The sequence below is a fragment of the Tyto alba genome, unplaced genomic scaffold (assembly GCF_018691265.1).
Source record: "Tyto alba isolate M040663 unplaced genomic scaffold, T.alba_DEE_v4.0 Super-Scaffold_25, whole genome shotgun sequence".
NCBI lineage: Eukaryota > Metazoa > Chordata > Aves > Strigiformes > Tytonidae > Tyto > Tyto alba.
Window position 1 is genome coordinate 188,318 of NW_024881299.1, and position 23,401 is coordinate 211,718.

Consider the following 23,401-nt stretch of genomic DNA (forward strand, 5'->3'; position numbering starts at 1 on the left):
TGGCTTCCAGCTCGCGCCCCCGTCCCAGGGGACCCCGGGATTCCCCCCAAAAACTCCGCAGCAACTCCAGAATTATTATTATTTTTTTCTTGTCTTCCTTTTTTTTTTTTTTTTTTTTTTTTGTTTTTTTTTTTTTTGTGGTTTTGTTTTTTTTTTTTTTCTCTTTAAATTCAGCAGTAAAAGGGCCCATCTGGACCCCCGGAGCGTTAAACATTTTTTTTTTTTTTTTCCTTCGTTTTTTTTTTTTTTTCATGCACTAATCGCATCGGCCCTGGAAAATACCACAAATTGTTAAAAACGTCCTTAAAAGAAGCAGAAAAAGGCAATGTCTATCACCAAGAACTACGGGGCGGAGGTTTGTTAGGCCCTAAAAATACAAAGAAAACCGTTAGCGCTGGCCGACCCCTTTGCCAGCAGAAAACCCCCAAAAATTCCATTTTTTTTTTTTTTTTTTGTGGAGGACTTGATTAAAGATGGATTTTGGTTTTGGCGGTTGGGTGGTTTTTGTTTTTTTTTAATGTACAGCGGAGGGGGGGGAGGGAAATCACATTTATTATTTAAACAATAACTTACGTCCTGCTTTAAAAACTACAATTTTCCGATACGACGTTCCTATTGTGTCACGGGGTTACCCAAAAAAAAAAAAGGGGGTTCAACCTAACGGGAAAACCTAAATACATGGGGGGGGGTGTGAAAAAAAATCCCCAAAATTGGGAGTTCTGTCCCAAAACTGCGCCGGGCAAGGAGGCAGAGGAGGATGCAGATGCAGCAGCGGGGAAGGGGGAAAATGGTTAAAATGTAGTGTTTTGCCCCATTTTTGAGGGGGGAGAAGCAGCGATGTGGCTGTATCCGGTGCGAGTTTTGCCCGATTTTGCCTGGTTTTCCCCCAGCCCTTTGCCAGCACCAAAAAAAACCCAGAAAAGGCCTCTCCGGCCACGCCAAAAGGCACCAAAACCCCATTTTTAATGGCAAAAAAAACCCTCCCCGGGTGAGAATTGGGGTTGTTTCTCTTTTTTTCTACTTTTCTGGTTTTTTTTTCTTCTTTTTGGGGTTTTTTGGCCAGTTTTAATTAAAAAAAATAAAAAACCCAAAGCCGGTGGCCACTATTTACACCAACACTTTTGTTTTAAAGCAAGAGACTGGAGAAACTGGGGGGGAAAAAAGCCCTTTTTGAGGGTTTCTGTGGGCCAGAGGAGCCCCCCCGGGGGGGGGACACACACAGAGATGTTTTTGGGGGGGTTTGGGCTGTTTTTGTCACCGTTGGGGGGGGGTTGGGGCGTCTTAAAGTGCGAAGAGACCCAGGAGGGGCGGCGGGAGCCTTCCCCGTGCGCTCCCAGCTGTACCATGAAAATCCAGTTTGAAACCACCCCGGTACGGGGGGGGGGGGAAGGCCCCGGGTATCCCCACCCCCCCGGGGTCTGAGCCCCCTCCCCATCCCGGGGGGGACACACCCAGGTGTCTGGGCACCCCCCCAGGGCACCCAACATCCCCCCCCCATCCCCAGGTGTCCTCACCGCAGCCAAATTCCGGCTTTTTTTTTTTCCCCAAAACTGAAACCTGTTGACCCAACCCCCCCAAATCAGCATCGGTTTTTCTGGAGAAAAAAACCCCAAATCTGGCCAAAAATGGGGTGGGGGGGCAGCAGGCCCACCCCCCTCCCCTCCGGTAAGTGCTTAATGCCAAAAATCCCGGGAAAGGGGCAGAAACGGGACGGGGGGGGGGGGGTGTCCCGGCCCAAAGGCGCTGCCGGGTCCCCACGGAGGCGGTTGGGGGGGTTTGGGGGGACCCCAGGGAGGGCCCGGGATTCCCGGGGGGCTCTGGGTGAGCCCGGGGGCCGCGGCGGGCGAGGCCCCGGGCTGAGGTGGATCCTGTTGGATGAGCCCCGGGCTAAACTGGACCCCGTGGGGTGCGGGTGAGCCCCCGGCTACGCTGGATGAGCCCCGGGCTACGCGGGGTCACGCTGGATGAGCTGGACCACACTGGATGCGCCTCGGGCTGAGATGGAGCATGTTGGATCAACTTCAGGCTACACCCGACCATGTTGGATGAGCCCCGGGCCACGCTGGGCAAGCTGGAGCCGTGCCGGATGAGCCCCGGGCCACGCTGGAGCCGTGCCGGATGAGCCCCGGGCCACGTAGGACGAGCTTCAGCCAGCGCCGGGCGAGCCGCCGGCTGCGTCCCGTGGGCTGCGAGGGGGGTTTTGGCGGCGCCGGGGCCGAGCCGAAAAGCCCAGGGGCGGCCGGTGAAGCGTCCCATCGGCCCAGCGCCCCGGCCCGCGGGTCCGCCGGCTCAGCCCCCACCGTCCTGCCGGCGCCCGATCTGCTCCTCAACCCCCTGGCCCCAGCCGAAGGGTGGGATTACCAAAAAAAAGAACAAAAAAAAAAAAAAAAAAAATCCTCCTAGGACCCCCAGTCCGGCCGCCCCGGCGCGCCCCCGCCGTGCCAAATCCGTGCCGGGGTGGGAGAGGGCGAGCCCAAGCCCGGCGCTCGCTTCCCCGTCCCCGCCGGGCACCCCAGACCAGGCCAAGATTCTGGTGGTGGTTTGCTGTTAGCGTTGTTTTTCCGGTCGGTCTTTGCTGTTTTGTTGTCGGTTTGTTTTTTTTTTGTTTTTTTTCTCTCTTCCCCCCCCTCCCCGGCCGCCAGCTCACAGCGTGTGCTGCTCCGCGTGGAGCTGAGCCGGGACGAGCGGCTGGACGGGCGACTGCGGCGACGGCGGCGGGGTCCGGGGCGGCGAGGGCTGCGCCGTGCCCGGCGTGGCGGGGAGGAAGGGGGCACCGGGGGGGGCGGCGGAGGGCGAGCCGGGCGCGGCGCTGGGGGGCTCGAGGATGGGCCGGTTGTAGAAAAAGAAGGGGCACTGCTGGATGAAGAGTTCGATGATTGTCTGGTAGGTGCGGGTGGCCGTCAGGGCGTCCATCGTGCTGAAGTCGGGTCTCATCAGGGTGGGCCAGAAGCAGATGGAGAGGTTCTCGCTGGTCATCAGGTTGACCCGGTGGTTGTGGCTGACCCTACGGCGCGAGCAGGCAATGCCAGCGAGGTGCCAGCACAGACCCTCCCCCTCACCTCAGCAGAGGCGACCCCCAATCCCAGCGCCGCAACCCCGATACGTACTTGTTCAAGTGCCCGATGACGTATTTGAAGACCTCGTAGTTCTCCTTGGGGAATTTCCTCAGCACTTCCCTCAGCGCGTGGAGCTTCTGCTCCCGGTCGTTGATTTCTACCAAGAGGGGGAGCCGAGTCGGGGGGCTGCCGCGGCGCAGAAACGCTCGCCGGGCGTCCCGGCCGGTTGTGGGGGGCAGGACTTTCAGGTTCGAGCGGCTTGTTGGTTTTCCCCAAAATAAATCAGGCCAAAACCCCCGCCTTGCTGGCGGGCGCCGGCATCTCCGGCCAGAAACACGCTGGGAGGGTGGGAATGAATCGAGAGGCGTGCCTACAAATGGCTTTATATGGTGTCAGTTAACGAGAGGTGCCTGCAAACGAGCTGCCACGGGACTAATTAATGAGGGGAGGGTCTGGGCGTACTCACTGTGGGCTTCCACCAGCTCAACCTGCATGGTGTAGGGGACCAGGGGCTCCGGCAGCTCCGAGAAGAAACTCTTCATGGCACCGGCCACGGTGTTGACGGTGAAATCCTTCTCGGCCAGGTCCAGCCCGTGATCTGCAAGGGGGGAGTCCCGGGGTTACAACCCCGGGCTCGTGGTTTCACCCCGGAGCGTCTCCGCTCGGGGCCCCGAGTCTCCGTTTCACAGCAAAGCTGATCCCCGAGGGGGCGAAGGAGGGGCGTAAAAATGGACAAAGCACCCTAAAAAATGGGGGGACCGGAGCCCCGGCGTCGCGCAGGGGGACAGCCCGGGGCAGCGCGGCCGCGGTGGGCACGCAGCCCGCGCCGGGTCCCCGAACCAACAGCGGTTAAGCGCCGCAAAAACGCGTTTTTGTCCTAAAAACGCTTTGGCAGAGGGACGCGGGCACAGGGGGGGCGCGGGGGTCCCCTCGGATTTTTGGGGTGGGAAAGGAGGAATTTCGGCAGCAGAGGTTACCCTGGTCGAACTGCCGCTGCAGGCTCTCCATCTCCGACTTGTTTCCGCTCACGCGATAAATGCCCTCGGTGCTCAGCCCTGACGAGGAAAAGGAGCCGCCGTCAGCGCGGGGGCGCGGGCGGCCGGGGGGGCGGATTTAGGGACGACCCCCTAACAAATCCGTGTTTGTCAGCGTTCAAATCCATACGTCCCCCAAAGCCTGGAAGCGATGACACCCCAAATCCCCCCACCCCTCCGCAAAATCGCGCTCCTCCGGGGAATCCTCCTTTACACCCAGCCTGCCGCCTCCGCCCCGCGGGGAAGAGGAGTTTCCTTATTTATGATCTTTTTTTTTTTTTTTAGTTCAAAAATCAGGAGTTACAGCAAGTTAATGTCACAGTCGAACCAGAGCTCCACACAGAATTTCTCACCCCGGACTTATCTTCTCACCCCCCATCCTGGTTTTATCTGTCTGTCTGTCTGTCTGTCTGTCTATCCATCTATCTATCAGCACGGCTCCTTCTGATCTCAACCTCAGTTTTAGGCGATTTCTCCCCAGGGTTGTGTTCAACTCCCGGCGCCGCTTTGCGCCCATTTCAAGCGTTACTGGTTAATTCACATTACAGCGCGCTACGATGACACCGACGCCTCTTCCGCGCAAGGCCTCTTCACCCAAATAATATTAATTTTTTTTTTGGTGCACAGAGGGGGAAAAAGAAACGAAAACCGGTCTCCCAGAAAAGAAAACACTTCCCAGATTTTCCGGACGGGAGAGCAGGGGGTCAGGCGGCACCAGCTGTTTTTTCTTGGGTGTTGGCTCATGCTTTGCCATCGGCAAAAAAAAAAAAAAATAGCAGTTGGAAAAAAGGGAAACACCTGCCCCGTGTTGTGCTGCTTGATTGCCCTGCTACGGCTACCCAAAGCAAGAGCCCGATGGGGGAAAAAAAAGAGAATCTTGGAGCGTGTTTTGGGGTTAATTAGGGCTGCTGGAGGCTGGAAACTGCGTCACACCCGTCAGCATCCACGGCTCGGAGGGAAAGGCACAAGGTGGACTCCAAAAAATCCCAGCCCACCTGAAGGCAGCTGGAGTTTGCCGGAATTATTTCAGCCCTTCGCCTCGGGGGCCGGGATGGGAACAGCGAATCTCCAAGGCCAGCGATCCCCTGGGCACACGCCGTTATCCCGGGTCAGGAAAAAAGGATTTAGGGAAGAATTTTACGCTTTCCCAGAACAAAACCACGGCGCCCCGAGCCGCCGCGCGAGGGACCTCCCCCAGGCAGGAAGCTCCGGAGCCGGCTGCTCTTACCCGTCGCCTCGATGTACTCGATGCATCTCTCGATAAAGATGGGGATGGGCTTCTCGGGAGTCACTACGCTGGTCAAAGGCACCCCAAAATAGCTGCTTTCCCACGTCGTCTTCGTGATGGACGGCCGAGGTTTGGGCTTTGGTTTCTGCGGGAGAGAGCGGAGCAGATTTGAGGCAAACACCCCGAACAGGCGCCCTTCTCCGGACGCTTAAATCCACAAGTCGACCCGTTACCATTATTATTTTTGCCCGTAACGGACGGATTCCAGTGGATTGCTGTTTATTCAAGCAATTTATTATTTATTCCAATTAATTATGCATCTCAGCAGATTATTATTATTATTTATCCCAACAGATTATTATGATATAGCCCAACGGCTTCTCATTATTTATCCCAACTGATTATTATTTATTCCGTCGCACTATTATTTATCCCAATACGTTATTATTAATCCCAACACATTATTATTTATCCCTGTGCATTACTATTTATCCCAACACTTCTTCTTATTATTATATCGCAAATAAGACATTTGTTCAAGCGGGCTGCTATTAGTATTTAGTCAAGTTAAACGATTATCATCCCCAATAACACATTTATGGGAGAGCGAGGCCGAGGCGGCGGCTGTGGACGGGGCAGCCGCTTCTCCCCACGCTGCGCTCCCGGCTCCCGGGACGCTAAACCCGCCCGAAGGCCTCGCAAGGCTGACGGGCTTCATCCCAAACGTTGTCGCTCGCCCGCGTCTAAGGTGGAGCCTTCTGGGGGCCCCAGCTCAGGTGGCGAGTAAAAGGCGGTGGCGTTTTCATCAAAATCGGCATTTTTTTCCCGTTTTTAGCTGAAGAAGCCTCTCTGGGAACGGGCGGAAAGCGGGAGAAGCCGAAGGGACCCCACGGAGGGGAAGCTCACGCAGCTCGGCGGGCGCCTGGGGCGAAGGGGCTGCCCGGGGGGGGGGGGGGGGAGGTCTAGCTGGGCTCCAGCAGTGCCCCCACCGCCCGGGGACGCGGGTGGCTCAGCGGCCACGGCCCCAGTGGCGGTCGTCAGTGGAGCAAAGTCGAGTCGGGGGGCAGCGCCCGGGGGGGCAGTCCGGGGTCCTGACACCCCCACGAGCGAGCGGGGTGATGGGGCAGGGGGGCCCCCAGTACGTCTGCAGGTGACTTCAAAGCGGGAGGAGCGGCTGACAGCCCGGAGGGGCCGTGCTGCCGTCCAGAGGGACCCAACGGGCCGGAGAAACGGGCTGACGGGAAGCACAACAAGAAACAGAAAGTCCTGCCCCCGAGGAGGAACGACCGGTCCGTACGGGGGGCCACCCGGCTGGAAAGCAGCTGGCTGGAGGAGGACTTGGTGGGCGCCAGGTTGACCAGGAGCCAGCAAGGTGCTGTGGGGGTGCCGACGGCGTCTTGGGCTGCACGAGACGAAGCGCTGCCAGGAGGTGGAGGGAGGAGATCCTTCTGCTCTGCTCGGCACTGGCGAGGATACGCCCGGAGCGCCGGGACCAGGACCAGGCTCCCCGGTACAAGGAAGGCACGGACACGCTGGAGAGAGACCTTCTGGGGGCCTTCCAGAGCAGAGAGGGGCTCAGAGAGACTTTAACCAGGGTGACAGGGCAAGGAGCAGCGGCTTCAAACCGACAGAGGGGAGGTTGTGGTTGGACCTAAGGAAGAGAGGATCTGCCACGAGGGTGGTGAGACGCCGGAGGGGTCACCCGGAGAAGCTGTGGCTGCCCCATCATCGGAAGCTGTTCTGGGTCAGGTCGGAGGGGGCTCGGAGCTCCCTGACCCAGGGGGAGGTGTCCCTGCCCACGGCACGGGGCTGGGCCGGGCGGCCTCCGAAGGCCCCTTCCAACCCAACCCGCTGCACGATTCCGCGAGCGGGGTTTTGCGACTAAACTTCGAGGAACGAGCCAACAAACCCCCGCAACGTGTCACCAGCGCCGGGGTGGAAACCCAAACGCGCCGACAAGATGGTTCCTGCCACCGCGCGCCCGCTCCCGCCGAAAAGTGAAAACCACGACTCAAAAATCAGTCCCCCCAAGAGAAGGGCGAGCGATCAAAACGCCGAGCGTCCCTATGAGCAGCGGCATCCGTGTCCCCCAGCTTCCCCTTGGAAAAGAGGATGTGCCACGGGACCAAACCCCACAAATCGCCAGCTGGAAACCCAAAAACCACAGTTCTAAACCCAAACGCGCTGCCTGGAAACCCGGTCCGCTGAGCAGAGCCTCCTCCCCTCGCCTGGTCTCCTCTGGGCACGTCGCACGCCCTGGGAACGAGCGTCTCCGTCGCCACAAGAGAGATTTCTGCCTCTGTAGGTATTTTGGGGAGACTCAAACCACTTTTTTTTTTTTATTTTTGGGGGGGAGGAGCAGAACCTGGGAACAGTTGGATGAAAACAACCCTCCCCCCAGTCCTCGAGCGCTCCCCGGCGAGCGGGAGCGGCCGCACGGAGGTCTCTTAACGCAGCGAGTGGAAAAAATTCTGGCAGTTGGACGTAGAAGGGAAACTGAGGCAGCTGTGGGGCCCGGGCTCAGTCCCGGGGGCCGAAGGCCTCGCTCCAGCCTCATCCTCCCCACCCGGGAGCGGAGGAGCCGGGTCTGCTCCTTCCTGCTCCGCAGAGTGTGGCGGGCGGCCCCGCCTTTGCTGCCAGTGGAAATTAATTAACGCCTCTTAATTACCGTGACGGGTTTCCCCCTGCCACCTCCCCCCTTCCTCACACACGCACGTACCCCCACGTTGTAACATACGTGTGCCCGTGCAGACGTGTGCAGAACAACGCGGGTACGTGTACGCAGACACTGCGCGTGCGCACGGGTGTGTGTGTATACCGAAGTGTGCACGTGCCCGTGCGTGCATGCAACGTTCACGTGAGACACACGTGTGTGTGTATAACATGCACGTGTATCCGTGTGTCTATGTCAGCATGCACATGTGTGTGTGCGTAACGGTGTGGGCGTGCGTATGGGTGTGAGCACATGTGTATGTGCAGAGGCGCGTGTGCACGTATGTGTGCGCCCATGGGTACGTGTGTGCACGTGTATATGTGTGTATGTATAGAGTGCATGCATGCGTATGTGTGTGCACATAAACATGCACAGTACGTATACGTGTGTGTGTTTGTGGTGTGCACGTGTATAACGACGTGCACGTGCCTATACGCATGTGTATATACTGTGTGTGTACACTGTGTGCATTTACAGTCCGTGTGCACACACGTATGACGCGTGGTGCCTGTGCGTGGTTATATTTAACACGTGTGCCACGCGCAGGGTGCGCGTGCCCGCGTGCGTGACGCGAGTCCCCGTGCCGATGCCAGGCGCACGACGTGCCTGCGCGTGCGCGACGCGCACGCTACGAACACACACGCGTGCCTCGGCGTGTTGCACATCCGTGTCGGCTTCCGCCCCGCGGCGGCGCCGGGGGGTCTGGCGCCCGCCGACCCCGCCAGCGGCCTCGCCCGGCGCCGCCGCCTCGCCCCGCGGCGGGAACGACGGAGGCGATTCTGGCACAGGGCTGCAAGTTCCCGCAGCCCGCCCGTAACAAAAAGTAAGATAAGGAGATCCGGTGCTCCCCCTGCTCCTCGATCAAGGGGTAAACACGTGAAAAACACGCCACGAACGCCCCGGCAGGAGCCCCGGCCCTCGGCGAGGCTTCCCGCCCGGCGGTACGTCCCAACCCCCACGGAAAGCCCCAGCCTACCTTCGTCGTCCTCCTGAGGCTGCGCAGGATGTTCCTCCTCCTGGGATCTTCCCCGTCGGCCGTTTCGTAGGGGATCACGGCGTTATCGCCTTTATACCCCTGGGAAGTCTGGTCTTCCTCCTTCTTTCGAACGGGCCCCAGCTCGTCGTCGCTCCCAACGCTGAAGCTGGTTCGGTAGCTGGCGAACCTGCCCAGCCTCGCGCAGCGCGTCCGGTACAGCACGGGCTTGCTGACGGCCGACACCTTGCGGCCTCGCTCCAGGGAGCTGGTGTCCATCTCGCTGTCCGAGCCGTTGCCGCTGCCGTTCGACTGGGCCTTGTTGATGTTTCGGATGGTGATGATCTTGCCCTGGGTGCTGTCGTGAGGCACCGAGTAGATGTTCTCCTCTTCGTTACGCGGCTTGACCACGGCGTCCATCGGCTCGGCGTAATCGGAAGGGTCGAAGCAGTCGGCGGGCAGCCAGCTACTAGAAGACACGGATTTCCTCTGCCCGTCCCGATGCCCCTGCTCCAGATATGACAGGTCCCCCTTGGTAATGTCAAAGTGTACGGGGGGCTTTGGTTTCACCGGAGGAGGTACTTTGTTGTTCAGCTTGCTCTCAAAAGTGCTCATGACGGAAATGAAAGACAAGCCGTCGTTCCCCTCCAGCTCCATGGAAAGCTTCGAGTGGTCTTTGGGCAGGGCGGGCATGGACGGGTCCTCTCTGAAGGGGCTGTAGGTGGGGGGCTCGACGTCCTCCTCCGAGTCCTGCAGGTTGGAGTTGCAGAGAGGCGAGCCCGCTCGAGGCGAGTTGAACACCTCCTCCGTCGTGCTGCAGGCCTCGGCCACGTTGTCGTACATGTGGGTGGCTTCGATGATGTTTTTTTTCTCCACCACGTCTTTAAAAAACGAGTGGAAAATCTCCAGCTTATGCTGCGGCTGGCTACAAGGTATCGTGGTGAACCTGCCGTCGATCTCCTGGGCGATCTCCTCGCCCTCGGTGAGCTGCTCTCTGCTCAAGTCGTTGTCCAGAATGTCGATGGAGCCGTCCGTGAGCGCCACGACCTGTATGGGGATGATATCCTGCACCTCGCAGAGGAAGGCCCGCAGCATGGCCAGGGACGCCTTGCGCTTCGCCGAGTAGAAGACGATGTACCCGTGGACCAGGCGGCTCTTCCTAATGCTGAAGGAGGAATGGTAGGAAAGGAGGGAGAGCTCCACGCGCCTCTTGTGCGGCCCGACGGATAACTCGAGGAGGACAGAGCTGCTGCTGCCGCACTGCGAAGGTCTGTAGGTCTGGGACTGCAGGATGGGCAAGAGGATGTCGTCGGCGTTGAACGGGTCCCCACACATCAAGCACATGACGATCCGCAGGTCGACGTCCGCCAGGTCTTTGATGCTGGAGGTCGAGCTGACGAGGTTTAAGTTGCGTTTCGAGTCCAGCAGCCCCTTCAAAACCTGGCTGATCTGCTTCTCGTTGATGTTACGGCCGTACCCGATGCCAGCCGACGCGGGGTCCAGAAAGACGCACTGCAGCTTGCTCGCGATCTGCTGGCCTTGCTGGATCAAGCTGTGCAGCGTCTCGCCGCTGGTGTCCCCCCGCTTGTTGACGAGGATGAGCGTCAGAGGAAGGTGCACCAGGTGGTTATCCCTCCTGCCGACGGTCGACTCCCTGCTCTTTTCGATGCTTTCCACCACGTAGGACAGCGACTCCTTTGAGTTGTAAAGGCAGAGGCAACCGTGAGGCTGGAAGGTGGGCGTCTGGAAGGAGTTAACGGGGAGCCGGACGTTGCCCTCGATCGGCCTCAGGGCCAGCTCGTACATCTTCCCTTCGATCACGTACTTGTCGTCGTTGGTGCAGAGCGCCCGGATCTCGTTGGCCAGCTCGCGCGCCAAGCCGTCCTTGCCGAGGATCACCAGATTGATCCTGTCGATGTTGGGGTCCGACAGCAAGTTCTTCTGGTTGCGTTCGGAGGGCCGGGTGAAGCGGGAGCTGATCAGGTGCTCAATTTTAGAGTCTACGCAAACCGGGCAGCTCGGACACGTTTCCTTGGTCGGGTGGTACACAAAGTGGATGTGCTTCAAAATAAGGGCGTCCCGCTCAGCCTGCAGCTTCTGCAGCGCTTTGAACCTTTGCTCCTCACCCAAGACGTCCTGAATGACGCCCATTTTCTCCTTGCTGGGTTTGGCGTCGAGCTCCAGTTCGTAAAACAGCTCCGAGTACTCCAAGAGCAGCTCCTGAAACTCCTCCTTGGCCTTTTCGATGATCTGTTTTTGGTGCTTGCTGTAGATATCCATATAAATAGACTCCTCCAGCCACATGTAAAAATCCTCGTTCATAATGAAACTGCGTGCCTCCTCCCAGGGCTTCCCGGGCGTGATGAAAGGGGACGTCTCCAGGTTTTCCTTGAAAGCTCGTCTCATTTCTGCCCTTTTCCTCTCGTTCCTCAGCTTTTCCAGGTGGGCCTCGTAGAGCTGCTCGGCGGGCTGGGTCTCCATCAGGTCGAAAGGGATGCGCTCGTTCTCCACGTTGTCGATGTGGCTCGTGGCGTCCCAGGGCGTCTCGTCCAGGACAATAAACCATTTCAGAAAGTCCGGCTTCGTCTCCAAGAGCTTCTCCGCTTTTACACAGCTCAGGTGATCTATTTCGTCCAGGTCCGGGATGAGGGCTTCAAGCGCTTGCGGCAGCATGGCCAGGTACATCTTCCGCCGGCGCTCGATGTGCTCCTGCTTGAGGCGGTGGACGTGCTGCAGAAACAGCTTTTTGGCTTTCTGCGTTCCTTCCAGGTAGACGTAGTCCTGGTACTCCGGCGAGGACTGCATCTTGCGGCTCACGTTCAGCCACGTCTCGTTGTGGTTTTTGACGATGCGGCTGACCAGCCACTCGTACTTGTCTTTAGCAGCAGCGATCTGTTGACTCTGCTGTTTCAAAGCCTCGAAGTAGGGGATGATTTTCGTCTTTCCCCGGCTTTTATCAATCAGCTGCACTAAGGTGCTGAAAGCCAAGTCAATGTTCACATTGGATCTAGCCGACGTCTCCACGACCTGGAGGTTCTTTTTGCTTAAGGCAAAAGTATGTGCATCCCTAATGTACCGCTCCACGCCCTCGTCACACTTTGTCAGCACCACCACGATGGGCTTTTTCGTTTTCGCTAGTTGATTGTAAAGATTTGAAACGAATTTGAGCTGTTCATCAAAGTTCCTGTTCATACCCCTGCTGACATCAATGCAGAGAAGAAAGCCATCCACCAGCAGCTTTCCATCTGGCATCTGTTTTTGTTCAAAGTCCTGTTCCAGCCCAAGCTGATCAGTGCAAAAGTACATGAGCTTTTCAGCCGACGCCAGTTTGGTCGCAGCAGCCCTCTTGATGTAGGGCTGCAGGGCCGTGCTGCGGTGAGGCTGAAAGGTCTGGTCGTCGATAAACTCCGTCTGCTCCACAACATGCATTTTACATTCGACGCAGTCCTCCAGGGAACGCACAACTTCCCCCCAGTAGAGGAAATGGTCATTGTTGACCACCCTTCCCCCAAAGTCACTGGTGCTGAGAACCGACGTGTGGTCCAGATGGAACTCGTCCGCGCTGGGCCTGACGAACCGGTTGCAAAGGCAGGACTTCCCAATGCCGCACTGCCCCTTCTCCTTCTCCGTCCCGGACAACCCCACCACGCTAATGTTATAGGTGGGAATGCGAACATCTTGCTTTCTTGCCATCATCATCGTCCACACATCCTGTCCCAGTCAACCGCTTCCAAGAGGATTAGGGTTTCCGGCACCCGCTGCGACTCGGGAGCTCGGTGGGAGGCGGGGCGACAGCTCTCAAGCCAGGCAGGGCGCCGGGGCGGTGAAGTTCCTCGTTCCCATCCCGTACGTACCAGCAGCGCTTCAGTTCTCGCCGGTCCCCGCTGTCGGACGTCTGACCTTTCCCCCTAGGAGAAAGAGAAACAACCATCAGCGTTGCGGCCCAGGACCCCCAAGCACACCTCATTCCGCCCGTGCCGTTTTATACGCCTCGAACTGCGCCAGCAGCGGCGCCGGGGAGAAAGCGGCAGCGGTGAGGACGCGCCGGCCGCAGCACCCGACCCAGCGCTAACCGCAGCCGGCGCGGCTTCCCCGGCGGCGGCGCCGCAAGCGGTTTGGGGGCGCAAGCCACGAGGCGACCGGCGTCGCGAAGGCGGATCACGGTCAGGGGCCGTCCCCCCCCGCCGGGCAGGGATCCAGGAAACCGGGTCAGAGGCGGAGGGAGAAACCGAGGGGACCCACGGAGGAGCCGGGGGGAGAGGGCTTCGCAGCGGTTTCCAATCCGAGGTGGAAAAGCAAGCGGGTAAAACGAACCATCCCGTCTCTTCTTTGCCTTTTGACTTAAGGTCAAGCGTAGCACCGGCTCAACACCCGATATTGCTTCTGCTGGGAGGATTACCTCTTCACTCCCTGCAGACAGACAAGGTCTAAGAGGATCAGAACAGTTTAAATACAAAAAAAAAAAAAAAAAAAGCAAAGCAGGGAGATCCAACTAAAGCCTTGAAGAGATGCCCGAAGCATCACTGAGACAGGGAAGTCCTCGCAGAGGGAACAGCGCCTGAGGGAGGGACGGTCCTAATTACTGCTCCTGAAACTATGAAGGTGGTGAGACACTGGAGAATCTGTGGCCCAGGGAAGTTGTGGATGCCTCATCGTGGGAAAGGTTCAAGGTCAGGTTGGACAGAGACTGGGGCACCCTGATCGAGTGGGAGCTGTCCCTGCCCGTGGATCTTCGAAGGTCCCTTTCAACCCCAACCCTCCCGACCCCGCCGGCAGGGCTCGGAGCAGCCTGATCGAGTGGGAGCTGTCCCTGCCCACGGCGGGGGGTCGGGCTGGACGGCTTTCGAAGGTCCTGTCAACCCCAAACCTCCTGTGATTCTCTGAAACACGGCAGTCAGGATCGTTTGCCTTGCAACCCGAGAGCGAAAAGAGTTTTCAGCTTAGGGCGAAATCAAAATTAACTCGCGTGCAGATGACACTGTGGGCCGTCAGAACAACCCAAGGAGCACGGCCTTCCACAACGTCTCCTCCGCTTTGATGTCTGGATGGTGCAGTTCTTCCAGTTCCCGGGTTGGACTGAATCACACGACAGACAAAGGCTGCTGCGAACCCGCCGCGCTGCCGGGCACTTCGCTTCCCAAAACCCACCCTGGCTTTCATCTGATCTCCAAAAACCCCCCCACGTTTCACCCCCTCCACGAGGTCACCCCCATCAGCCAAGTCACCAGGCCCCACGGTCCGAAGGTCACAAAGGAGAAGAGGAGGGAATTTGGGCGTTTCAGGAGTCGGTCTGCGAGCTCCTGCGCGGACGCGTTATTTCCCGCGGGAACGTCACTGATCGCCCGCGCGTGTCACTCCTCCAGGTGAGACTCTTGCAGGTAAAAGGGCGTAACAGCCGCAGCACCGCTGCAATGTCAACTATGCTGCCGAACCGCTGTCAAACCTTTAATTACTTCAACTAATTACTCATCGCTCAATTTGAAAGAACGCAGTTACTCCCCGGGAGGCCGGACAGGGCTCGGGCCTGCTCGCACGGGCTCTCCCGCCGCTCCGCTGGGAACGCCGCTCTCCCTCCCGTGTTTTTCCCTCAACCCTCGCCGTCCCTCTCCGTTTCGGAGGACGAGCGCGGGTGGGTGCCAAGCACCCAGGCCCTGTGAGACATCAGCGGGCTCCGGCCTCCCCCCCGCCGCTGTTTTAACCCGTTTGTCCGACCGGCGGCCGAGCCAGCGAGCCGCCGCCGCTCCCGCCGAAGAGCCGGCACACAGCACGGGCACCCGGAGCGGGGGGCTCCCCCCCCGTCGTACATCTTCTCACTGCGTCGCAGTAGTGGAAAGTCCCCAGAATGGGTCGTCTGGATCCCTGCGAAGATTGATTTAAGCTTTTAACCATCCGGGTCCGAAGCGCTTAATCTCGTGCAAGGGATGGGCCATCCCCGGTCACGCGGCACGACGAAGCCTCTCCCCGGCCATGCCCAGCCTCCTCGCAGACGTCAACCCGCTTTCCCCTTTTTCTCCGAAAAAACAAAAAGCTGCAGAGCTGTTGCTCTCCGAGACCAAATCTGCGCCAAGCGAAGGCGGCAACGCTCCACGTGTCCGGCAAGGGGGACACCGCCCCGCTCCCCGTGTCACTCCTCGGTGCAAAGCAGGTGAGTTACCAACAAACTGCAGGATGACGCTAGGCCCGGCAACAGCATCATCCCATGAATTTCTGATCAACCTGGCGAAATTCAGGTTTCCTGTTCGCTTTTGCCTGGCGGAGAGGCCGCCTTTTTCTCTTCTGTCGGCAAAACCTGCAGCGCACGCGGTTGCAAAAGTGTTTCCAACCAACGGGTTTTGGGAGCAAAAGCAAATTCCAGCGGAGGCAGCTCTTCCGGCTCCGCACCGCGGCCTTGGTCCTGCTCACGTTCGCTTGCACAAGCGATTCCTACACCAGCAAAAAACAACAAACTGGGACGTTTGAACAGACCGCGGGCGGGGTTTCCACACCAGAACTGTAGACATTAGATGCGGATAATAGGTCAAAAAAACCCACCGCGCATTCTATGCAACTCCTGAGGGTGATTTCCCCCAGTTTCTCCGGTGGATCGGCTTCACACCTTTAAAATTAGACTTTAATTACCTAAAAAAAGAGAGATGCAGGGTTTGGGAAGCGCAGCGGCCTAAGAGCAGGTTTCGGGGGAGTGCTGGGGCGTGCAGCAGGATCCGTCCCGGCCAGTACACGGAAACCTGCCTGTTTCCGCTGTGTTTTTCTGCGTGTGCTGGGAAAGCAGCTGGAGGGATCAGGCCGGCTTTGGGCTAAGTAACCCACCCCCAAATTCCGACCCAGGACCACCGACAGCTTCGCACCCGCCCCGCTGAAGGCTCCTGGGTGCCCCCACACTCACACCTGCACGTCCTCAGCTCCTCATCCAGCTCAGCCTAACGAAGCGACGTCCTTTCTCCTTCACTCGGGGCACGGGAAGGGGAAAACCGGTGTCAAACGGTGCTCACTTTCGTTTTCTCCCCTAAATCCCTGAGTCAGGAGTTACTCATTTACGCCACAAAGTCCAGCTGGGAGAAACCAGGAAGAAGAAGGGACCCGCTCTGTTAATTCCCAGCCAAGTGGGGGGAATTTAGCTCCTGTTTCCTCTTAAGAAGCTGGCAGCAGACCCAAAGAGAAGGAAAAAAACCCAGAAAAAGTATTTGCCACCCCCAGATACCTGAAAGCTGGGCACGACCAGAGCCACCAGCAACGACAGCTCGCGCAGGCCTGGCTGCCAGCCCCCAACGCTTGCCGCGTGCGTGTGTCGCAACAGCCCCGGAATTAATAGTACGTTCAATTAAGCAGCTTCCCAAACGCTATTAAACCGGAGACAAAGCTTTCTTCATGCTCTTGGCGGCGCTCACCAGGGTCACGAAGGCCCCGGCGGGTGCTGCGGGAGGAGGAACCCCAGCTCGCGACTCGCAAAGCCCCAGGGCAGGGGACCCGACGGCAGCGTGGGCGCTGCTACGGCCGCGTTTTGGAACAGCTTTTCATTTATTTAAGGGGAGTGATCTCCCCAGGCCGACGGGATCATCCTCCTCCTCCTCCTCTGCCCCCTGGCACAGGCACCCAGGGAACTGAGCGTTCTGCACAGCACGAAGCCAGGGGCTAAAATAACGGCAGAACTGGCGTTCCCACAGGGAAACTGGGCAAAATTAAATCCAAGGCGCAGAGGGCTTAAGGAGACACAGCTTCATCCTTGCCTACGCCTCGTTTGCAGAGCAGCGGCCGGCTGGACCACAGTCCGCCGTGGGACAAGCCTCTCCATCCTGCAACCACAACCCTTCCGCAGCTTGCATTTTTAAGAAAACCGAGTGTTTAGTATAACCCTTTTAAATCAAGGCTCTAAATTAGAAACCGAACCACGCGGAGGTAGAGGTGAAAAGGAACAGCAGTCCCGCAGCGCTTTCAAGGGACACAGGGCACCTCCAGCGCTTCGTTTTTTGGGTGTCGGGACGTCACCGAGAGCAGCCGCCCGATGACGGGGTCACTCAGAGGTGCTGCTGCTGCTGCTCCCCAAGTTTTGTGTCTCTCCGGCTGCTGGTTAAACCACCCGGTGCTGCAGCCCAGCCTTGGACACCAAACCGTCGGTCGCTCTGTCCTCTACAAACCTGAACTTGCTCAAAGTCGTGCCCCCCCCCCCAAAAAAAAAAACCCACCAAACCACCACCCGTGAAGCTTAAACGTGGAAGGACTGGGTTCGGCGTCCCCCTTTTGCGGGGAAGGCTCGCGGCACGACCCCACCACGGCGGCCGATTCGGATCGTCCGGAGCCAGCCGCCCGTATCTCGGGCATTTCGGCGAGCCCGGCCGCGGCGACGTCGAAGCGCCGCGAAAGGATCCGACGGCTGAAACGGTGGAAATACCTGGCCAGGAGCCAAGCGGCCTGGGCGCACTCTCCCCAGCGGGGTCATTAAATCTCTCCGACTAAAAGGAAAGAGGAGTGGGGGGGGGGGGGAAATGCGGTTGAACAGCATCTCGCAATGGGCAGGGGAAGGTTTTCCTGCAACGGGGTGGCATCCAGGAGCATCTCGCATCACAGCAAAGGCGCAGCTGAGTCTAGCGTAACATTAAACAAAAATAAATACACCTCGAGGCTACAACCCCTTCCCAATGAACCACTATCTATCCATTGTAAGATAAGTATCCTGGACAGTTATCCACATCGAAATGACATTGCAGGGGAAAAAAAAAAAAAAAAAAAAAAAAAAATCTTCATCTAAGCGCCCCTGCTTCTCACCTAGGTATTTAAAAGTTGCCCCAACGCCGCCTTCCAACACGGCCTCGGTGATGCCGCTGCGTTCATCAACTCATAAAAGGCTTTAAAAACAATTCAGCAATCCCGAGACAAAAGGCAAAGGTCAAGTGCTATCGGGATGGGGAAAGGGATATGCAGCACTACGTGAATATTAATCATCTCCCTCCTGCAGCTCTCCCTGGGAAGTGAAGCACTGGGAGAAAGCAGCCTCTTACGGGGCTTTCTTGGGGTATATTTTTAGCGTGCTCTCCACGGACACGTAGGAAGGAGCGACGGGCGGTGGCGAGGCGCAAGCCGGCCACGGGGCCTCAGCCATCGTCCCAGCAAAAGCACGGAGCCTGCGAAACGGCGAGCGTCCCTCCTAACCCAGGGGGTCTCGCAAACGAGCACCATCCGGCGCGGCTGCGAGCCCCTCCCCGGCCAAGGCCAGCTCCTCCAGCGGCAATCCCGGCAGGAGAAGGGCAGAAACCAGCTCTGAGGCGGGTTGTTAGAAAAAACGCGGCGTTGGGTTGAGTTGTTGGCTCTGCCAACGGCTTCACGGGGGCTCGGGCTGCGGGGTTACACATATGCACTTACATATTTATAGAAACATAAGAGGGTTTGGGTGGAAGTCTTCGAAGGCCACCCAGTCCAAGCCCCCCGCCGCGGGCGGGGACATTTCCCGCTAGACCAGGCTGCTCCAACCAACCTGGCCTGGAACGCTTCCCGCCACGGGGCAGCCGCAGCTCCTCTGGGCGACCTCCTCCAGTGTCTCACCACCCTCACGGCAAAGTTCTCCTCCGTGTCCACCCCAACCCCCCCCTCGGGCCGCGTAAAGCCGGTGCCCCTTGTCCTGCCGCTCCAGAACTCTCCCTCCGTCTCGCTTACGAGCCCCTTGAAGCACCGAACGGCCGCAAGAAGGTCTCCTCCTCTTCTCCAGCCTCACCAGCCCCAACTCCCCCGGCCTTCCTCCGCAGATGGCCCCCGGGCCATCGCCGTGGCCTCCTCTGGACCCGCTCGAGCAGACCCGTGTCTGTCCTGTGCTGGGGACCCCCCGCGCTGGAGGCAGGGGGGGACGACCCCCCCCCCTCGCCCCGCAGCCCAGGAGACGCTCGGCCTTCTGGGCTGCGAGCGCACGTTGCTGGCTCGCGTCCCATGTGCCACCCACCGGCGTCCCCAGGACCTGCCCCACGGGGCTGTTCTCCGTCTGTCCGTCCGTCCGTCCGTCCGCCCGCCCGCCCCCCAGCCTGCCCCGGGACAGGGGATGGCCCCCACCCGACCGCAGAGCCTCGCCCTTGGCCTTGCTGACCCTCAGGAGGTTCCTGTTGGCCAACGTCTCCAGCTCCCTCTGCACGGCAGCTCTCCCCTCGAGGGCACCAACGGCACCGCTCAGCTTGGTGTCATCTTCAATCCCAGCACGTAGGTCGCTGATGAAGGTGCTGGTCAGCACTGGTCCCGGGACGGGCCCCTGAGGGACACCACTGGTTGCTGATCTCCATGTGGGGGTTCAGCCGTTGGCTGCAGTTAACATATACGCGCACACATTGACATACCCCTAAAATTAGGGACCAACCAGAGCCTCTCCCGTTGTGTTGCCACCAGCCGCAGAGGCGTTCAACCCAACCAGAGCGACACAGCTCCGCAGCGGGGACGGAGCCGTCCATCCCACCCAGACTGGGCCCCTCGCCGAGAAGGGCCCAGAGCGTTACTCACCCTGCCCCGCCGGCTTGCAAACTTAAAACTCATTTTCAAAAAAAAAAAAAAAATAAAATAAAAATTGGGGCAACGTCCAAATGAGTCAGCCAGGACAAGCCCAATGGATGTCAAAGTCACAGAGATCCCTCAACGACGGAGCAAAGACCAACTGTTGAGTCCCAGCCCGGCCGGTCCAATGTGAACGTACAGCAGTTAAGTGGGCCGTGACTAGATGACTAATTAGGCTTCGAATCCAGTGCAAACGCAAGCATCACCTTCTGCGGCAGCCACGCCGAAACCTCACGTCACCATAAAAACCGCTTTTACACACCCAATTCCCAACTGCAATTGCAATAAATCCGGTTTCCTTTCAGAAAAACGAGCAGACCTTGCCGCCCCAACCCCTCGCCCACCCCAATTAAGCCGATTCACCCCAAAATGAGGGTCACCCTTGCCCTGTAGCTGTTGGGTGGCTGCAGGAATGAAGCTCGGCACGTGTCCACCCCCCTGATTTTCCTGGTTTCACTGGAGTTCGGAGGCGGGAGGACGCGGCCGCGCGGAGGGACAGATCTCGGCTCTTATCGGACGTTCCCCAGCTGACCCGCTCCTCTCCCACCAGCACCAAGAAAACCCATCGTGGTTTGAGGGGACGGCAAAAAATTATCTGGGTTAAGCCCTGCGTGAAAACACGGACCTCTACGAGATGCTCGTGACCGGGTCGCGCCGCTCCAGAGAGAACAAGCTCCCAAATGGGCATCTCCAAAATCACCCCCGAGCCAAGTAAAGCCCAAACCTCTAAAAATCACCATTTCCTTGGCACCTCGGGATGGGCGATGCCGCGCGGACCGAGGGAAAACCCACCCGGTGAGCAGCCACGGCTGGAGAGGCACCAGGAGGGGACTGAGGCTGGTTGGGCGAGGGAAAAAAATTTTAAAAAGACTCAAAAAAAGAAGAACAAAGCGGGTGTGGGGAGGAAGGAAGAGCCAGAGCGCAGACACCGACCCTCTCCAGGAGGTGTTGCTCGCGCCACGCTCCGGCCAAGGCGCCGTTTCGGATGCGCCACCCCCCAAATCCCATCCCCTGAGCTGGGACGAAGAGATGCGTGAGCGCCTGAGCAAAGAAAGCCCTAAAATCAGATGTTTCGTGCAGCTCAGAACCACAACATATATTTTTTATATATATATATATTATTTTTTTTTTAAGGTAGCAAAGGAAAAATCGAAGCTCCCCAAGGCTTGGAGGTGAGCAGTGCCACCCCAAAGCACCTGGGAACATGGAACAGAGAAAGAGGGGGGGGATAAAAAAAAAAAACATAAAAGAATTTAAATTTATTTTTCCAAATGCCATGAAAAGCCTGACGAAGCACGTTACCCTAATTAAGCTTCCCCAAATTGGGAAGGAATATAGAAAGCAGTGGGAGCCCCGGTACAGGAGCAGGCATCCTCCGCGGCGCAGCCTCGGCGCCCAGCTCAGCACCTTTTCGGGGTTTTTAATTTTAAAATCAAGCAGTTCCTCAAACCTGCCCCCCACCCCCCCACACCCCCCCGGCCCTGGGTCGGCGGGACGAAAGCAAAAATCAATGAATTCAGGCCATTAAAAATTACATCACCAGCCGGCCCAAGCGCGCGTCAGGCCCGTCTTTATCTCTGCGGATTTAAACGCCAATTACCGGCGGCTCGTGCGGATACGGCAGCTCCTGGAGGAAAAAAAAAAAAAAAATAAAAAAAAAAAAAAATCACTATCGAGAAATCAAAGCCCCCGTTTCCGTTAAAACCCCTTGATATAAAGAATCATTGTGCGAAGCTTAATCTCCCGGCGAACGCCTTAACCGTTTCCCCGGCCCGCAGCCGGCGCCGTCAATTTATTACCGAATAAAAAGGCGCTTTTTTAATTGCCGGTGGGTATCGCCGCGACGACGGACTCGCTCCGAGGGAGCTGGGGCAGCTGCCGGCGGGCGGCTCCGGCACCGGTTGAACCCCGAAATCATCGTGGGGGGCGCGGGGGAGGGGGGGGGGGGGGTCGCTGCTGCCGCCGCCGGAAAAACTGAAGGAACGCGGGTTGGCGGAGGCAGATTTCAGAAACAGGCCGGAAAAAATGAAAAGGGAGAAAGGGGGGGGGGAAACGGGGGGGGTTGCTACCCAAAAATGCAGATGTGGGAAACAACCCCCCCCCCCCCCCCGAGTTGGGGGGGGACACCCTGAAAAAGCAGCGGATCCCAAAAAAACAGCTTATGGTTCTAGCAGCACAGAGAGGAGGAGACACACCTCCCCCCCCTTCTTTTAATTTAGGGAAGGGGCCCCCACTTTGGGGGGGGGGGGGGTAAGCTGGGTGCTGTGGCTGTCCCCATCACGAGGGACCCCCCCTCCCAAATCCTTGACGAGGGCACAAATCTAAGGGAGGGTGATGCCTGCTTTCCCCCCCACCCCCAAAAGTGGGGGGGCCAGGGCGATCACATCCCCCCCCCAATCACCCTGCTGAGCAAACAGTGTAAAGGGGGGGGGGGAAGCCCCCCCCCGTAGCTCTCAATGGTGGTGGTGGGGGGTGCATTCCCCCCCCTCCCCGCCAAGGGGGTGTCTCCTCCCTCTGCCCTCATGGTGGGGGGGGTCTCCCCTCTAACTTGGGGGACCCCCACCCCCAAGGGGTCTCCCTCACCCTCTTGGTCTTCCTTTAGCCTGGGGGGAGTGTCACCTTGTCGGGGGGGGGGGGGGGGGGGGGGGGGGGGGGGGGGGTGGGGGGGTGGTGTCTCCCCGACCTCCTTCCCTCAAGAGGGGTGGGGGTCCTCCCTCCCAAGACCCCTCCCCTTAAGGGGGGATGTCTCCCCCTCCGCTAAGAGACCCCCCCACTTTCCCCTGGAGGTGTCCCCTTAAGGGGGCGTGGGGGGGTCACCCCTCTCCTTAAGGGTGGGGGTCTCCCCCATTTCTCCCTTCCCCAAATGAGGAGGGGGGGGAATCTCCCCCCGGACCCCTCCCCTTAAAGCGTGGGGTGTCTCCCCCCGGAACCCCTCCCCTTACAGAGGGGGGGGGTGTCTCCCCCCGGACCCCTCCCCTTAACGGGGGGGACGGGTGTCTCCCCCCCGGACCCCTCAACGGAAGGCCCGCGATGAACCCCCCCCCCCCCCCGCTTCTCCTTTCCGCAAAGGCGGGGTCCCCCGTCCCCGTCCTGAGGCCCGGCTCCCCCCGCGGGGGGCTGTGGGCCGGCCCGGCGGGTCGGCGGCCGGCGGGGGTGGGGCGGCCCCATTGTTCCCAGCCGGGGGGGGGTGTGTGTGTGTGGGGTGTGGGTGGAACACGGGACCGCTCCTTACCGTGACGGCGGCGGCGGCGGGCCGGGCCGGGGGGCGGCGGCGCCATGTCCCCCCTCGGGGCGGCGGCGGGGGGCGGCGGCGGGCGGGGCGGGGGCGGCGGGGCCGCCGGGGCGGGCTCGGCCTGTAATGGCGGCGGCGCCCTTCCTCCCCCTCCCCTCCCCTCCCCTCCTCCTCCTCCCCCTCCCTCCGCCTCCGCCTCCTCCCGCGCGGACGGGGGCGGGGGGCAGCGGCGCGCGCGCGGGGAGGGAGGGGGGGGGGGGGGGGGAGCGAGGCGGAAGCGCGCATGCGCGCTGCGCCGCCTTAGAGCCGTAACCCTTCCTTCTCCTCCTCCTCCTTTTCCTTTTCCTCTTCCTTTTCCAGCTCTCCCCCCTCTCCTCCCCGCTCCCGGTAACGGCACAACGCAGGAAAAGCCCCTGCGGCCTACAAAGACGGGGAGGGGGGACACTCTCCCTTCAAAACGAGGCGGAAGTGGGGTTTTTTTTGGGGGGGGGGATATATCCCAACATGCCGCGCGGACGCGCAAAGCCCGCTGGGATATGCAGTCCACGGGCGGGGTGGGCAATAGCTGCCTGGGAACTATAAATCCCAGCGTGCCTCGCGGCCGGGGCGGATATCCGGCGGGCGGGAGGGGGCGGGCCGGGCCG

General features: G+C 59.3%; 1 protein-coding gene across 3 annotated transcripts; it reads right to left on the reverse strand.

Moving 5' to 3' along the window:
* Positions 1 to 1,990: 1,990 nt before the first annotated feature.
* On the reverse strand, positions 1,991 to 22,788 carry ARHGAP35 (Rho GTPase activating protein 35). Of its 3 annotated transcripts, none has more exons than XM_042797241.1 (8): positions 22,758 to 22,788; positions 21,061 to 21,152; positions 9,008 to 12,912; positions 5,319 to 5,463; positions 4,034 to 4,111; positions 3,523 to 3,654; positions 3,108 to 3,213; positions 1,991 to 3,004 (listed from the first exon to the last, which is right to left on the reverse strand). In XM_042797241.1, the coding sequence occupies exons 3-8, from the start codon at positions 12,701 to 12,703 to the stop codon at positions 2,644 to 2,646; spliced, it is 4,518 nt and encodes a 1,505-aa protein (XP_042653175.1). In that variant the 5' UTR covers positions 12,704 to 12,912; positions 21,061 to 21,152; positions 22,758 to 22,788; the 3' UTR covers positions 1,991 to 2,643. The 3 variants fall into 3 exon arrangements, with proteins under 3 accessions (XP_042653175.1, XP_042653174.1, XP_042653176.1); XM_042797240.1 differs by having other exon boundaries at positions 21,126 to 21,152; positions 22,758 to 22,783; XM_042797242.1 differs by lacking the exon at positions 22,758 to 22,788 and having other exon boundaries at positions 21,066 to 21,152.
* Positions 22,789 to 23,401: the final 613 nt, after the last annotated feature.

What these genes read in the sequence shown, in the direction of transcription:
- ARHGAP35 (XM_042797241.1), bottom strand. Translation starts at nt 12,703, where the DNA reads ATGATGATGGCAAGAAAGCAAGATGTTCGCATTCCCACCTATAACATT. An exon ending in TGAGCTGGTGGAAGCCCACA is followed by an intron (nt 3,214 to 3,522) that starts GTGAGTACGCCC and finishes CCCTCTTGGTAG; the next exon opens with AAATCAACGACCGGGAGCAG. An exon ending in GTCATCGGGCACTTGAACAA is followed by an intron (nt 3,005 to 3,107) that starts GTACGTATCGGG and finishes CTCGCGCCGTAG; the next exon opens with GGTCAGCCACAACCACCGGG.